The 15,507-nt window shown below is 39.1% G+C and overlaps 1 protein-coding gene across 2 annotated transcripts in view; it reads right to left on the bottom strand.

Annotated features, from left to right (window-relative positions):
* Ipo9 (importin 9) overlaps positions 1-15,507 on the bottom strand; it is a 52,665-nt gene that overhangs the window by 24,521 nt on the left and 12,637 nt on the right. For both annotated transcript variants that reach the window (XM_008830300.3, XM_029562167.1), the window contains exons 5-12: positions 6,763-6,851; positions 5,517-5,603; positions 4,499-4,618; positions 4,298-4,398; positions 4,059-4,117; positions 3,134-3,285; positions 1,870-1,968; positions 240-346 (exon numbers count right to left, since the gene is read on the bottom strand). In XM_008830300.3, coding sequence (XP_008828522.1) covers positions 240-346; positions 1,870-1,968; positions 3,134-3,285; positions 4,059-4,117; positions 4,298-4,398; positions 4,499-4,618; positions 5,517-5,603; positions 6,763-6,851 — 814 coding nt within the window. The remainder of the gene's footprint in view (positions 1-239; positions 347-1,869; positions 1,969-3,133; positions 3,286-4,058; positions 4,118-4,297; positions 4,399-4,498; positions 4,619-5,516; positions 5,604-6,762; positions 6,852-15,507) is intronic.

Genomic DNA, 15,507 nt, shown 5'->3' with positions numbered 1-15,507 from the left:
TACAGCCAATTTTGAAAGAGATGTACCCTAGCTCAGAAAAATGTTATTGAATAGGTTAATGCTGTTGTAATGAAATGCTTCTTCTAATAAACAAAAAAAAAAGTAACAGATTTTTCTAATTAAAAATAAAAGTTCTTCCTTTCAAAGCTATTGAAAAGGGGTTAAAATGAATGTGTTTTGCCTCAGATTTGATGGCCCCAAACAAGTCCCAAAGGCAAGCATTTACTGCTTACTCTTACCAGTGCTCAGTGCCACTGTTTTTAGTTTGTTCAGCTTCTTGTAAATGCCGAGTGGCTGCGGCAGCCAGGGCAGCCGCACTCTCATTCTGGAAATCTGTGGCCACAGCCTAGAGAGAGAAGGACAACTAAGAAATCTACACGGGAGTAGTTTAAACTTCTCACATACATTTCCCCATAAGCTCAAGTATTTGAACTTTGGTTCCCAGGGGGCAGTGCTGTTTGGGGAGATTTAGGAGGCAGGGAAGTGCTGGAGAAAATATGTCACTTGGGGGCTGGCTTTCAGAATTCTCAGCCTCACCCCACTTCCGGTTTACAGTTGAGAATGTTATTTCTTAGCTTCCTGTTCCTGCTTACATGCCTGCACTTGTTGATTTGCCTCCCTGCCATAATGGACTCATTCCTCTGGAACTGTAAGCCAAAATTCAATTTTTCTTTCATATGTTGCTTTTGCTCATGGTGTTTATTACAGCAACAGAAAAGTAACTAATACACATAGACATGTTAAAACCTGATCAAGTATATTGAAAACGTGACTCCGTAAGTTCACGGTCTCTGATAAAATTAAAGCAATACCTATAGTTCTGTAGTGCTTAGGCACTGTTAGGCTAAATAGTTCTAAAGACAAAGCATAAGAGAAAAACGCTAAGTAGCTTTGGATGACAATGGACTAGGTATTTATTTTCTTGGAAGTTGACTGATCATGGGAATATAAGTATACACTAGTATAAAATTTCTTCCCCTTGTCCTCCTTTTCTCCCTTCATTTTTTAGGAAGTAAAAAAATGGACCAAGCTTACCTTGTACATGCTAGGCAAGTGCTCTACTACTGAGCTACACCCCCAAGCTCCTAGTATAATCTGTCACAGGTGCCTCAGAAATACTAAATGAGGAGCTGGAGAGACAGCTCAGGAGTTAAAAGCACTAGCGGCTCTTGCAGAGGACCTAGGTTTGGTTCCCAGCATCTGCATGGTGGCTAACAACAATCCTAACTCCAGTTCCAGGGGATCTGACTCCCTCTTCTGACCTCCAAAGAGACTGCATGACAAGTGCACTCATACTTGCAGGCAAAACACCCACATACATAAAAAATAAAAATACAAAAATACTAAATGATAGTGAGAAGCGATTTACCAACAAATCCAACAGGAAGTGGCTTCTTCATAGCATTCTGGCCTAGGGACAACTCTACTATATAGTTAGAGGAGCCAAAGAAAACCAGCAGATGTATGTATGCTGTCAATTTCTGATTTATGCTTCTGAAGGGAGGATGAAACTGAAAGTTCTTGACTCAAGAACCAGTAGCAACAACTTTAGAATTTCTGTCTCAAATTTCATGAGACACTTTGTTCTAACACTAAAAAAGTCTGAGGTGCCGGGCATGGTGGTGCATGACTTTAATCCCAGCACTCAGGAGGCAGAGGCAGGCAGATCTCTGAGTTTGAGGCCAGCCTAGTCTACATAGTGAGTGCCAGGCCAGCTGGGGCTACAGGGAGACCTCAAAAAGACCAAAAAAAAAAAAAGTCTGAGGTAAAGCTACCCAACAGTACTTACATTGGGTTAGATGTCCAGGAAAAAGAAACCTTCAAATTACTGAAGAGGGTTATGTGGTTGAGTATCAACATAACTCTTACCAGCAATAGGTCTTGAGCTGCAATCCTAACAGTATAGGAGAAAGTGTCATCATCTTCATCTTCTACAAACTGTTGGGGATTGGCTGTCCACACTTTAATCTGAAATGAGGTAGGCCATTGTGAGGTTACCATTCTGGTCCACATGTTCCTTCTTTTCATCAGTAGACATAGGAAGATTTCACTCTGTTATCCTGAACAAAACTCTAGCCTAAAGTCTTTTTTGTTGTAGAGAAACAAATCATTTATCAAAGTATGCAGGAAAGGCTATTTTTCTCTAACAGAATCTACTTTAGACTACATCAGGTTACTTAGTTCCTTATCACTGCCATGAGCTTGTTACTCTGACAAACTGATTTTCTGAATATACTGGGATATTTACTATGAAAATTATGTCAATTTTTGTGTTTTGTATGAAAGGCATTATTACAGTCTTTTAAAATATTTAAATTACAGCTGGGCATGGTGGCACACACCTGTAGACCCAGCATTTGGGAGGCAGAGGCAAATGGATCTCTGTGAGTTCAAGGCCTGGTCTACATAGTGAGTTCCAGGCCAGCTGGGACTACAGGGAGACCCTGTCTCAAAAAGATAAAAATAAATAAATAAATAAATAAATAAATAAATAAATAAATAAATAAATTACATTTATTTATTTATGCATGCATAGAGGTCAGAAGAAAACTTGGAGGAGTTGGTTCTCTCCTTCTACCATGTGGATCCCAGGGACTGAACTCAGGTCATCAGGCTTGGTGTCAAATGTCTTTACCTGTTGAGCAGCCTAAATGGCCCACACTATTGTATTCTTGAACGTCCTCTCTTGGTTCTAAAAACCCACCCGCTGGGCTAATAACATAATGAATACTTTTTCCTATTTATAGAAAAGTATTGGATATATTTTCCTGAACAGTAGGATCTTTTGTCAGTGGTTCCACAGAGATTTCCAGACCACATGTGTTCAGTCCCTAGTACCCACATGGCAGCTTACAAACCCACCTGTAACTCCTATTCCAGGGGATCCAACACCCTTTCTGGCCTCTTTGGGTAGTGCACACATGTGATGCACATATGTACATTTCATACACACACAAATAAATCTTAAAAAATAAAGTTGACAAAAATCCTTATACCCAGGAATTTGTTAATAAAATGACACAGTTTTCCTAGGTTTCACATAAAATTATTTTCTCAGTATCTGTTTTTAGAAATATGATGTCTCCTTAACCAGGCTTTATATTCTTCAAGTCTGACTTCCAATCCTACTTACCTGCTCCTCAGTGATTTGCATGTACAGAATAATATAGTAAATCAGCTCAGGCAAGGCTTTCTTAACAGTACTTTTGAATTTGCTGTTTTCTAGTAGGGCATGGACAAATTCAAAAATGCTAAAGACGAGATTTTCAAAGCCCAACACTTCACCTACAGGAAATACACAAGAGTAAAAATGATATGAAGGCAAAAGAAAAGCATTCACGCTGGAAACAAACTATATTATCTTTGTAAATCAATGATTAAAGTACTTGCTAATTATTCCTAAAGGATTGATAGAGGAGGTTAAAGAGTCAAGGAACTTTGAGGATAGCAAATATTTTTTTGGAGTAAAAGAATTAGAAACATTGAATAAACTTTCCAACATGTCTATTTTTTATCTAAAATACTGACATAAAAATGAAGGGCATTGTCGGGTGTGGTGGTGCGCACCTTTAATCCTAGCACTTGGGAGGCAGAGGCAGGCAGATCTCTATAAGTTCAAGGCCAGCCTGATCTACATAATGAGTTCCAAGCCAGCCCCACTACAGGGAGACCCTGTCTCAAAAAGACCGGCGGGGGGGGGGGGGGGGGGAGAGAAGGGGAGAAGAAGAAAAGAAATGAAGGGTATCATCATCCAGGACTTCAAAATTAAATGAGATAAAACATCACAAATAGAGAGATTACATGACCTTTAAGACACCTGTTATAACTGAAAAATTCTATGACTTTAAGCGATTTTATTTTTGCAAATGCTTATGAGAATGTGATTAAAGATTCTCAATTCCTCACACCTAACACACTGAAAAGACACTCAATTAGAAAACTTGCTTTAGTAAGCAAAGCCTCTAGGTACTGCTTTTTTTTTTTCTGTCTCTAACTTATTTGTCCAGATCCCTTTCCCTAAGAATTGGTATTTCTGTTAAGATCAGATAACTACATACCATCTGAATCCACAGGATCTTCTACTTCTTCTGTGTAATTCACTTCTGTTCTCACATAAGTACGATGAAGAGTAAAGAAACAGAACCTGGAGTCTGCTTTATATGTACTCTACAAGGGAATGCTACACATTCCAGCACTAGGAATAGACATTTTAAATAGAACCCATGAACATGAGACCCAAGGGTAGATTCCCAAGAATAGGTGGCAGTGAATGCCTTAAGTTTTCAGGAAAGGATATAAAGCAGCACTTTCAGTCAGCGTGTTCCAAACAATGGGCAGAATCTGCTGCATGGAGGACACCATGTGCTTTGGGAAGTTTTTCACCAGGGCTGTCACTGCCTGAGAAGTTAAGCAAAAAACACCACAGAGTAACACAAGAGAAATCAATGAGTTCAGACTATCCTCTCAACTCCAGACCTCACTTGAGGGTAGAGTTTACCTTCAAGACCTCCATCTTAAAACCACTGTCAGATGTGGGGCCATCTGGTATCTGGAGAGCTTGAACAAAGGCTTCTGTGAACTGTTGCACCACGGGAAAGATCAGAACTTTGGCTGCACCCTGATACAGAAACCAAAGTCAATATTGCATAAGCTCCTGGTCCACAGCTTCAATACACATTATAAATTCTGAGTTTGAGGCATCCAAAGCTCTTTTAGGCTCAGGTCCTAATCTAAAGGGCATAAAGTCACGCAGTGTTTCTTAATATTTCATGCTTGGTTTTTTTTGGTCTTTCTGAGACAGGGTCTCCCTGTAGCCCTAGCTGGTCTGGAACTATGTAAACCAGGGTGGCCTTGAACTCACAGAGATCCACCTGCATCTGCCTCCCAAGTGCTGGGGATTAAAGGCATGCGCCATCATGCTTGGCTGGATTTCTTAACTACCAGCTGGATTTCTTAACTACCTCATTGTAACCCACTTAAAATCTATATCGGACCACTGTGCCTGAATTCTGGAGATCAGCATTTTTCATCTAGCTTCCTCCCCTGACCCCCGTGTGTCTCTCTGTCTCTGTCTCTCTCACATGAGAGGACCACCAGAGTAGAGAGGCTCTAGGAGATGTCTAATATGAAAAGAACATAGACTGGACGTGGTGGCACACACATTTAATCCCAATTCTCAAGAGGCAGAGGCAGGCAGATCTCTGTGTGTTCCAGGCCACAGGGGCTACAGGGAGACCCTGTCTCTAAAAAAGGAAAGAACATAGGAAGGCTGGGAGTATCATTTGCATGTGTGAGGTGCTATGGTCAATTTTCAGCATGGGGAAAAAAAATAACATATGGTATTTAAAGAAGTAAAATAAAAACTAAGCTATGTATAAGTTAGCAATTTAACCAAAATGATAAACTGCTGGTGCACGTTCTGGTAGTTATCAAGGAATGAGTCACTGGCAATGGAAAGCATCAATCAAGACTTTCAAGCATGAACTGTGTTGTTCACCAACCAAAGGCTCACTTACCTTTTCCAGCTCCTCCATGTTACAGATCATATGGGCACAAGTGGTAAAAATCTCTACTGCTCGGGAGCGAGTTCGAATACCATACACCTGGGGAAAATATTATGGCAGTCATGAGACTGGCATGTGCACATGTGACTAGAAGTAAAACTATGATTGATCCACCAATCCTCACATTAAGATTCGGTTTCTTAAAGAGAGTCAGATGTAATTCTTTCTTATAAGAAATAGATTTCTATAATTTCGAAGAATATAAGGCAGAAGAATCATTTTAGAATTTAATGGAGTTAAGGTGTTTTTAGGCATTGGTCTCCCTGTAGCCCAAGCTAGCCTGGAACTTGCTATGCAGACATGGCTGGTCTTGATCTCAGAGATCTGCTTGCCTCTGTCTTCTGAGTGCTGGCATTAAAGGCCAGTACCACCATGCCTGGCCTTTTTTTTTTCCCTTTCATTAAGATAGGGTTGATTCTCCCACCTCAGTATCCTGAGCACTGGGATTACAGTATGCTCAGCTTCTTTATGTTGTGTTGTTAGAAGATGAACCCAAGACCTCGCAAAGACTGCGAATATACTTACCACTGAGCTGTATTCCTACTCCTCAACATATTTCTTTTAAAATGTGGAACATTTGTTGGGACAAGGTAATATGAAGCTTGAAATATTACCTGGTAGGCATCCATATATTATTGTGAATGGATTACTATTTATATACATAGTAATCAAATATATGCACAGTACATTAAGAGTCTACTCCCGCAATGAAGTAATAAACTGTTTCCAAATCTTTGAGGTAGGGAAGGTTAGAAGAAGCACTATGTACTTAGAGATTAGAGGCTGTCAAAAAATATGAGCTATGTTAAGATGTATTTTTTATTGTTTTTTGTTGTTGTTGTTTTGTCTTTTTGAGACAAGGCCTCCTCTGGAACTCGCTATGTAGAGGCTGGCCTCGAACTCACAGAGATCTGCCTGCCTCTGCCTCCCAAGTGCTAGGATTAACGGTGTGCGCCACCATGCCCAGCCAAGATATATTTGTTATTTTACCAAGCTTTTTAATCAAAGGCTTTCCTTTGTAGTAATGCGTGAAAAGACTATGGTTTATCCAATTTCTGATCCTGATCTTTGTCCATTCCAGTCTTTAGGTACAGGTACCAGTGACAAACAAATACCATGATCACAGGCCTGAGAGGTAGAGGCTGGTCCAAGCCTGAATAGGCCTTTTTGCTACAACCATGGGGCTGAGATTTCATACCTCAGCCATGGTGAAGATCTTATACATCTCTGGGAGAATGACAGGAGCAACAAGTGGCATCTGTGTGTCTGTCACTTCTCGAGTGAACTCTACAAAGATAAAAAATTAAAATGCCTCATAAAGACATCAAGTGTGAAAATTTGCAAACCATTCCTAGGAGACAGTTCCCAGTCAGCACATCAGGATGGAAGCTGGCCTAGCAGCCTCACCCTGAGAAAGGAAAAGTAGCAAGAGTTATCACTTGTTAAAGGGGGAAAAGAACAGTATGAACACAAAGGAAAACACTGGAAAATAAGAAAGAAAACCTCAACACAAATATTGAAAGGAAATCTGAAACAGAACTGCATAAAAGTAAAGACTACCATGGAGAATTTGTGTTAATTCAGTTTGTGTCTGTATGTCAGCATTTGGGTGTGCTTTAAGATCTCTCAACTTTCTGTTTTCAGTTTTGTCCCCTGACAAATTATTTCAATGCAAATAACAACATACATGAATTAACAAGTTTCAGCTTCATTTATCAACTTACAATTCTGAAGTTGCTGCTACCTAGACCAAAAAGGGAATTCCTACAGGAATGTAGTTAACCTATATGTAGAGACTTAGTGAGGAAAATATGGATTACCTTTCCTTGTACTTGGGAAAAATATAAAATAAAACCATATGCAAAGCATATTAAAAGAACCTAGATTTCATTACTAAATAATGGAATGTAAATACTTGAGTTCCAGTAACTAATAACTCTGATACTTTCCCACCTTATTGTGAAAATGGAGTTAAACCCCTGGAACATTTTCAGAAGGATATATAGCTAAAAATGCACTTGGCGTTTCCAAAATAATGTACCCACAACCTTGGGCAGTATCAGTCTCTACAAAACAAATGAAGATCCACTACTCAAGGCCGAGTCTTCTTTAGGAGCTGTGGATTCCTCCTGAAAAGCAAATTCTGAGTTCTGAATTGTGAGTATCATAATTTCATTTAGATTTTCAAAGAAGTAAGTCCAAATATAATGGATAGCACTATTGGCCTTTTGGCAAAGATTAAGCATAAAGGGCATATTAATGATAGCAAGTTTTATGAAAAATGTAGCATAGGGTTTGGGATGTAGCTTAGCATGTATAAGGACTGCTTAAAACCCAGGACCATAACCCCCCAAAAAAAGGAAAGAAAGAAAAAGCTAGATAATGGAGTATTATTTGATCCTATTAGTGAAATGACTGTTCTTTTTACTGTAATCATTTCATTCCAGGTAGCTTTAACTTAGTCACACTTTTTAGGTTTAAGCTGAAAAATAAGTTTCTGAGGTCTGCAGCAAATCAGAAAAAGTTTGGGACATCAACGTCTCAATTCCCAAAACTTTGAGAGAGAAGAAAAAGCTGTATCTACTGGACCAAATAGCCAAATTCTTAGCTGCTATCTTTGCATTTCCTTTACACTGTAAACCTAAGTTCACCTAAAAATTTATACTTTTATTTTTGAGCTATGTATGTGTGAGTGTAGGGTGTATATGAGTGCAGAGGCCAGAAGAGAGCATCAAATCCCCTAGAAATGGAATTACAGTTGGTTGTGAGGCCCCAGACATGGGTGTTAGGAATTGAACTTGGGTCCTTTGAGGGCAGCACATATTCTTAACCATTGAGTCACTTCTCCAGCCCATAGTCTGTTTTTTGTTTTTTTTTTTTAATTTTTTATTTATTATGTGTATGCATGTATTGCCTGAATGTAGGTAAGTGCACCTGTGTCGTGCAATGCCCACAGAGGTCAGAAGAGGCTGTTGGATCCCCTGGGACTGGAGTTACAGACAGTTGTTAGCTGCCATGTGGATGCTAGGATTTGAACCCAAGTCTTCTGCAAGAACCACCAGTGTTCTCAACCGCTGAGCCATCTCTCCAGCCCTGTGGCTGTTGGTTTTTATAAACAGATAAAAACTGAGAAACCTCATTAAAGGTAGTCAAGAACAGCATTTAAAAAAAAAAATGCTGGGCATAGTGGTGCATACCTGTAGTTCAAGTACTTGGGAAGCTGATGCAGGAAGATTATAGATTACATGGGCCCAGAGTTAGAAGTCAGCCTGAGCAACATAGAGACACTCCTCTCAAAATTAAAGATAACTCTGAAGAGAACCAGTCCCATTTCCTATGAGTTCCTACCCACACCCTAATGTCCTTCTATCTTCACGTGTATTTCAGTTTCTGTGGTGGGAGGCTGAAAGTCTGTCCTCCTTTGAAAATATCTGGAGTAGCTATTTAGGAATGGAGGCTGGCTGCCACTCACATCATTCTGATGACTCATTTACAAAAGGATACAAATTTCTCTACCAGTTCTTTCCCTTGGCTGACAGAAAAGTGACCTAACTATACAAAATTTCCTTAGTCAAGTACAATGAAGACTCCTCTGCATTCCAATCAGGATAATTGCACAGCCATCCTTTTTTTTTTTTCAGGTCTGTCAAAAAGCTGAATTTTGTATAGGAAGATTAGGATAGGTGTCCTTTCTTAGGTTAAAAATTATCTTTTAATAGATATCCTGGGTCTATGATGTTGGAAATAAAGAATCTTAAATGTTCAATTCTACGGTGAGCACCTGAATCATAAAAGGAGGAGCAAGAGAAGTAAAAATTCAAGAAAGGAACATTTTGGCCTTTATCTGAGCTAAAAGACTGAAGCTTTGTTGCAGGCATCAATAATATAGTGGGTAGTCTAAGCATTCTCAGTCAAGTAAGAGCACATCTGAGAAATGTTCCTCGCATAGCCTGGACCTGCAGGACCAGAAAGGCCATGGTGGCCTGCAGGAGTCTGGGGGAACTTCCAAGAAAGAATTTACAGTCTGCCCTCACCCACATGCCAGAGTCCCAAGAACACCAAGGGTACAGAGGCCAACAGCTTACACCTCTCTAGCACACAGCACTACATGGAACCTACAAGAGCCAGAGGAATCCAAGGCCTTTACCTTTCAACTCAGCACAGCTGTGCTAGCAATTCAGTCCATAAGTAGTCTTTTTATCTCTTATTTTCTACTTTCACATATACATCTAATAATGGTTTTGCTTGACTATATATTGCTGTTAGGTTTTAGGACTGTTATTTGTTTTTCCACCCAGTTTACTATAAGGCATTCTTCACCACACTTGGCACCCATAGCTCATAAACTCTTTTTCCCTCTTATTCTTACATCTTTTCTTCTTTCTCTCTTCCTACTTCTTAATTATAACATTCCATAGTGTTAACAATCTAAAATCTGTGGACCCTTGCCCTCCTAGCTACTTTACCCACCTTGATTTTTTCTTTTCAAACTTGATCAAATATTTAATCCTTGTCTTTACTCACCTATTTCTTCAAAGTTCATCTAATACTTAATCCTGTTCCTTACAATCTTACTTTCCTCCCACTCTTAATCTTATTAACTAAATCTGAATATACTCTACACTATCCTTACTTGTTTATCTCCAACAGTTATAAGTCAAAGGGGCCACTACTGTTAACTGCTTAGCATGACTACTGCACAGTGGTAATATCAAACAGCTATCATTACTCTCCCAGTTAATATCCTAGTCAAGAAGTCAAGAAAGAATATAGTGCTTATACCAGGCACCCAAATTCCTGGTCCGAGGAATTATTTTCTGAACCACACACTCAACATTATCACATTCAAGCACTACTTGATTATTGCAAATACCTCAATTAAATGAATACAGATAATAAAAGAAATAAACCAAAGAAATAATACCAACAAGTGAATCTCAATGCAGTAACATAATATAAAAAACCAAGACCGTATAATTCCTCCAAAAAATTTAAATCCTCTAGTAATGACATCTAGTGAGATGAAATCCCAGCGATAACTCGATAAGTATGTTCAAAGACAGAAATAAACTACTGAACGAAATAAGGAAGATGGTATGGAAGAGGAAATAAAGATAGTAATACTGAAGAAAACCAATCTCCTAGAAATAAAAACATAGTAAGTCAGGCAGGGTGTAGTGGCACACGCCTTTAATCCCAAGCACTTGGGAGGCAGAGACAGGTGGCTCTCTGTGAGTTCAAGGCCAGCCTGGTCAACACAGCGAGTTCTAGCTGGGGCTATAGGGAGATCCTGTCTCCAAAAACACATAATAAGTTGAATAAAAAAACCTCTCGAAACCGAACGGATCAAGGAGAAGACAGAATATCTGAGCATGAAGACAAAATGGAGGAACTGAACAGTCCAGTAAGGAGAAAATAAAATAAGAAAAAAAGGTACTAGCTAGGCTTTTAATTCTAGCACCCAGGAGGCAGAGGCAGGCAGATTTCTGTGAGTGTGAGGCCAGTCTGATCTACAAAGTGAGTTCCAGGTCAGTCAGGGCTACATAGTGAGACTGTCTCTAAAACAAAACAAAATAAAACAAAACACCAATAAATAAATAAATAAATAAATAAATAAATAAATAAATAAATAAATAAATAAATAAATACTTCCAAGATATATTCAATACTCTGAAAATACAAAGTTTGCAGGTTATAGGCATAGAAGAAGAATCTCATTCTAAAAGCATGAAAACATTTTCAAAAGAATCATAATAGAAACTTTCCTGGATTTAGGAAAATAGATCCCAATCCAGATACAGGAGGCAATACACAGACAAGATCAGAACAGAACCTCCCATCATCATATAATTAAAACTCTAAATATACAGAAGAAAGCAAGCATACTGAAAGCTGCAAGAGTGAAACACCAAGTCATGTATAAATGCAGGCCTAGCATAGTAACACCAGATTATTCAGCTGAAACTTTAAAAGCCAGAGGGCTTAGAGTAATGTATTTCAAGTTCTAAAAGATAACTACCACCCCAGATTACTATATCCAGCAGTAATCTGTCATAACTAAGGGAAAAATAAAAATGTTCCATAAGTTGGGGCTGGAGATGGCTCAACAGTTAAAAGCACTAGCTGCTCTTGCAGAGGACCCGGGTTTGATTCCCAGCATCCACACAGCAGCTAACAACCATTCCTAACTCCAGTTCCAAGGATCTGACACCCTCTTCTGATCTTCGCAGCATTGTATGACACAGGTACACCTACCTACATGCAAGCAATACACTCATACACATAAAATAAAAATAACAAGATGTTTTATTAAAAAGTTCCATAATAAGTGAGGTAACCAGGTCCAGAGAGACAAATGCATATTCTCCCTCATATGTGGATTCTAATTTTGAATCTTTAGATTTGTGTGTTTAATTTGGACTATCTATAGAGCTCTAGAAGCTAGAAAAGGGCCATGAGAGGGAGAGAGGAAGAGGTCTTAAGTGGCGAGGCGATATTAGAACACATATGATATAAAAGTAGGGGGGAATACTGGAAGTTAAAGGTTTAAGCAAGGAAGGGGATGGGGGGACAGGGGAGAGGAGAGGATGGGAGTAACCAATGAAGGGTATGTGAAAAATTCTTATGGAAACTACTTTGTAAAATAATTAAAAAATATAACTAGAGGCTGGAGAGAGGGCTCAGTGATTAAGAGCACATACTGCTCTTCCAGAGGACCTGAGTTCAATTCTCAGCATCCACTTTGGGCAGCTCACGGCAGCCTGTAACTCCAAGTGGAGCAGCACTTCACTCCAGTGCACAAACCCAGATACAGACACACACATATGCACATAAATTAAAAATATTAAAATAAAACTTAATAAATTATTTCTATTAAAAATACATAAAACTAGCTGAGTGTGGTGACATATGCCATTAAACCCAGCACTTCAGAAGGCAGAGGCAGACAGATCTCTATGAAATGAGTTCAAGGCCACCCTAGTCTACAAAGTGAGTTCCAGGCTAGCCAGGACTAGAGTGAGACCCTGTCAAAAAACAAACACAAAAAAAACTTGGTCAAAAGCCCATGGGTATGGAGGTTATAGACCCTAGAGAGGGACTTACTACTATTGTCTTACTAGATGGACATGTTGTCAAACTGCTTTCTAAATATTTATGTTCATACATGTAGATTAGTACTGTCCTCAATCTTGGCCAGTTAAGATTCTCTCTGCAGTGGGCAACAGCTAATACAGGAGCTTCATAATTGGTTAAAGTTCTGAGAACAAGTGACTACTGGGTGCTCAGTCCTAAATGGGCTATCAGTATCAAACCCTGTCCCAGGCTCAGGGAACATTGCAGAAGGGGTGGAAAGAATAAAAGAGCTGGAGGATGGAAGGGACTGTGAACTGCTGACTTCTAGACATAACATGGTCCATGCACTGTAGTTATGGTTACCTGCACAAGACCAAGCCAAGATCACTCAATACTCCAACAGGCAGCATTAATTGAACTCAGTGAGTTACTATATATATGACATAAAGCAGGGAGGGGGTGGCTAGGTAGGAGTCGGGAGTGGATAGGACCAAGATACATTGTTTACATGAATGAAACTGTCAAAGAATAAATAAAATATATTCTACTAAAAAGACAGAGACAGAAAAAAGCACATTTCATATAAACTAGCAGGCCTTAGAGAAACATAAAATATAGGTAGGATCGCCAGGTGTAGTGGTGTATGTCATTAATCCCAGCACTTGGGAGGCAGAAGCAGGCAGATCTCTATGAGTTCAAGGCCAGCCTGGTCTACATAGTGAGTTCTAGGCCAGCTGGGGCTACAGGGAGACCCTGTGGCTCAAAAAATACCAAAATAAATAAATAAATAAATAAATAAATAAATAAATAAATAAATAATTACATATATATGATTTCCACAAAACTCTATGAACAGAGGGGAGATGATTTCTAAAAGATCAGTACAAGATGGCTTAAGCTCAGATCAGTATTTCTTAAAGGATTTCCTAGAGACTTCATCTAGAGCAAAAGACATAGGGCAGAACTTGTAAAAAGCTAAGAAACTCAGGTCAGACCAAAGGATCTAAGAAAGCAGATTCTGGAAGCGACAGATAAATTAATCAGGCTTAGAAGAGATAGCCACAAATCTCCTTGAACTGAAAGTTGAAGTGCTATCAAAATGCAGAAAAGATATTGTGCCTACCTGATCTTTCCACCAATATATTTGAAAAGTGTCTTGAAAAAAAAAAAAAAGGCTGGGCACAGTGGCACCCACCTTTAATTCCAGCACTTGGGAGGCAGAGGCAGGTGAATCTCTGTAAGTTTGAGGCTAGCCTGGTCTACATAGTGAGTTCTAGGCCAGCTGGGGCTACAGGGAGATCCTGTCTCAAAAATACCAAAAAGAAAAAAAGGAAAAAAAAAAAAAGGAAGCTGGAGAGATAGCTCAGCAGTTAACAGGACTGGCTGGCTGCTCTTGAAGAGGATTGGTTCCTAGCACCCACAGGGCAGTTCATAACTGTCAGCAACTCCAGTTCCAGGGGATCCAACACCTTCTTCTGACCTCCATGGACACTGCACACATGGGTGCACTTACATTCGTGCACATAATACATTCATATACACAAAATAAAATGAATTAAAAATATATTTTTTTTTTGTCTTTTTGAGGTTTTTTTTTTTAAAGAAAAGATATTGAAGATTGCATCATCTCTAAACTGACTAAATTATGGTCAGGATTATACAGACACACAGATTTTTTTAAAATTTTTTTGATATTTCCATAAAAATTCCATTTGATGGGGCTGGAGAGATAGGTCAGTGTTTAAGAGAATACTCTGACAGAGGACTCAGATTCAGTTCCCAGCACCCAAATGGTGGCTAACCATCTGTAACTCTAGTTCCAGGGGATCCAACACCCTCTTCTGGCCTGTGAGCACTACATGCATGTGGCACACTCAAATACATACAGGTAAACCATTCATATGCATAAAATAAATTTTTTTTTTAATTTAAAAATTCCATTTGACTATTTTTGGCTCTTTTTTTTAGTGCTGGGGATTAAACTCATGCCTCACATGTTAGGTAGTATTACTGAGACACATCTCTGGTACTATTGGACTATTAAAAAAATTTTATTATTATTTTTTAACAGAACATAGGATAGGGGTTTATTTACAGAAAAGTGGGTGCCCCACATTTACAGGTGCATCATAAAGTCCACATTCAAACACAGAACCTGTGACCTCTTGACAGTCACACAAAATGGTGAGAGAGGTACCTCTTGGTATTCTCAGCTTATATAGCCCCACCCCACATGCAGCTAAGGTCGACTGGGAAGGGTAATGACTATTCTTCATTTTTGAATTTTTTCAATTTATGTGTATGCGTGTATGCCTTATGTGTTCAAGAGGCCAGAAAAGGGCACTGGATCTCATGGTGCTGGAGTTTCAGGAAATTGTGAGTTGTCCCATGTAGGTCCTAGGAACTAAACTTGAGTTCTATGGGAGAGCAGTAAGCACTCTTGATTGGTGAGCCATCTCTCCAGCTCTGATTATTCTTTTTCTTTTTTTCGGTCTTTTTGAGACAGGGTCTCCTTGTAGCCCCAGCTGGCCTGGAACTCACTATGTAAACTAGGCTGGCCTCAAACTCACAGAGATCTGCCTGCCTTTTGCCTCCAAAGTGTTGGGACTAAAGGTGTGTGCCACCATACCCAGCAACTCTGATTAATTCTTATTCTTTTCTTGGTTGAACTAAAAGGAGTATAAGCCTTTGAGTTTAATAACTGTGCACTTATCTGATGCATTTACATATTATCAATTAAAAATGGTACTAATCAAGGGAGACATTTTTCAAGAGGATACAGAGTCAGCTAAATAGAACATAATATCTAATGGCTAAAGTTCAGAGCTTAAAAACTTACTATAGTCAGGTATTATGCTCAACGCTTTAC

Source organism: Nannospalax galili, unplaced genomic scaffold (assembly GCF_000622305.1).
Source record: "Nannospalax galili isolate Female #2095 unplaced genomic scaffold, S.galili_v1.0 scaffold113, whole genome shotgun sequence".
Classification (NCBI taxonomy): domain Eukaryota; kingdom Metazoa; phylum Chordata; class Mammalia; order Rodentia; family Spalacidae; genus Nannospalax; species Nannospalax galili.
This window is presented reverse-complemented; position numbering and strand designations above follow the sequence as displayed.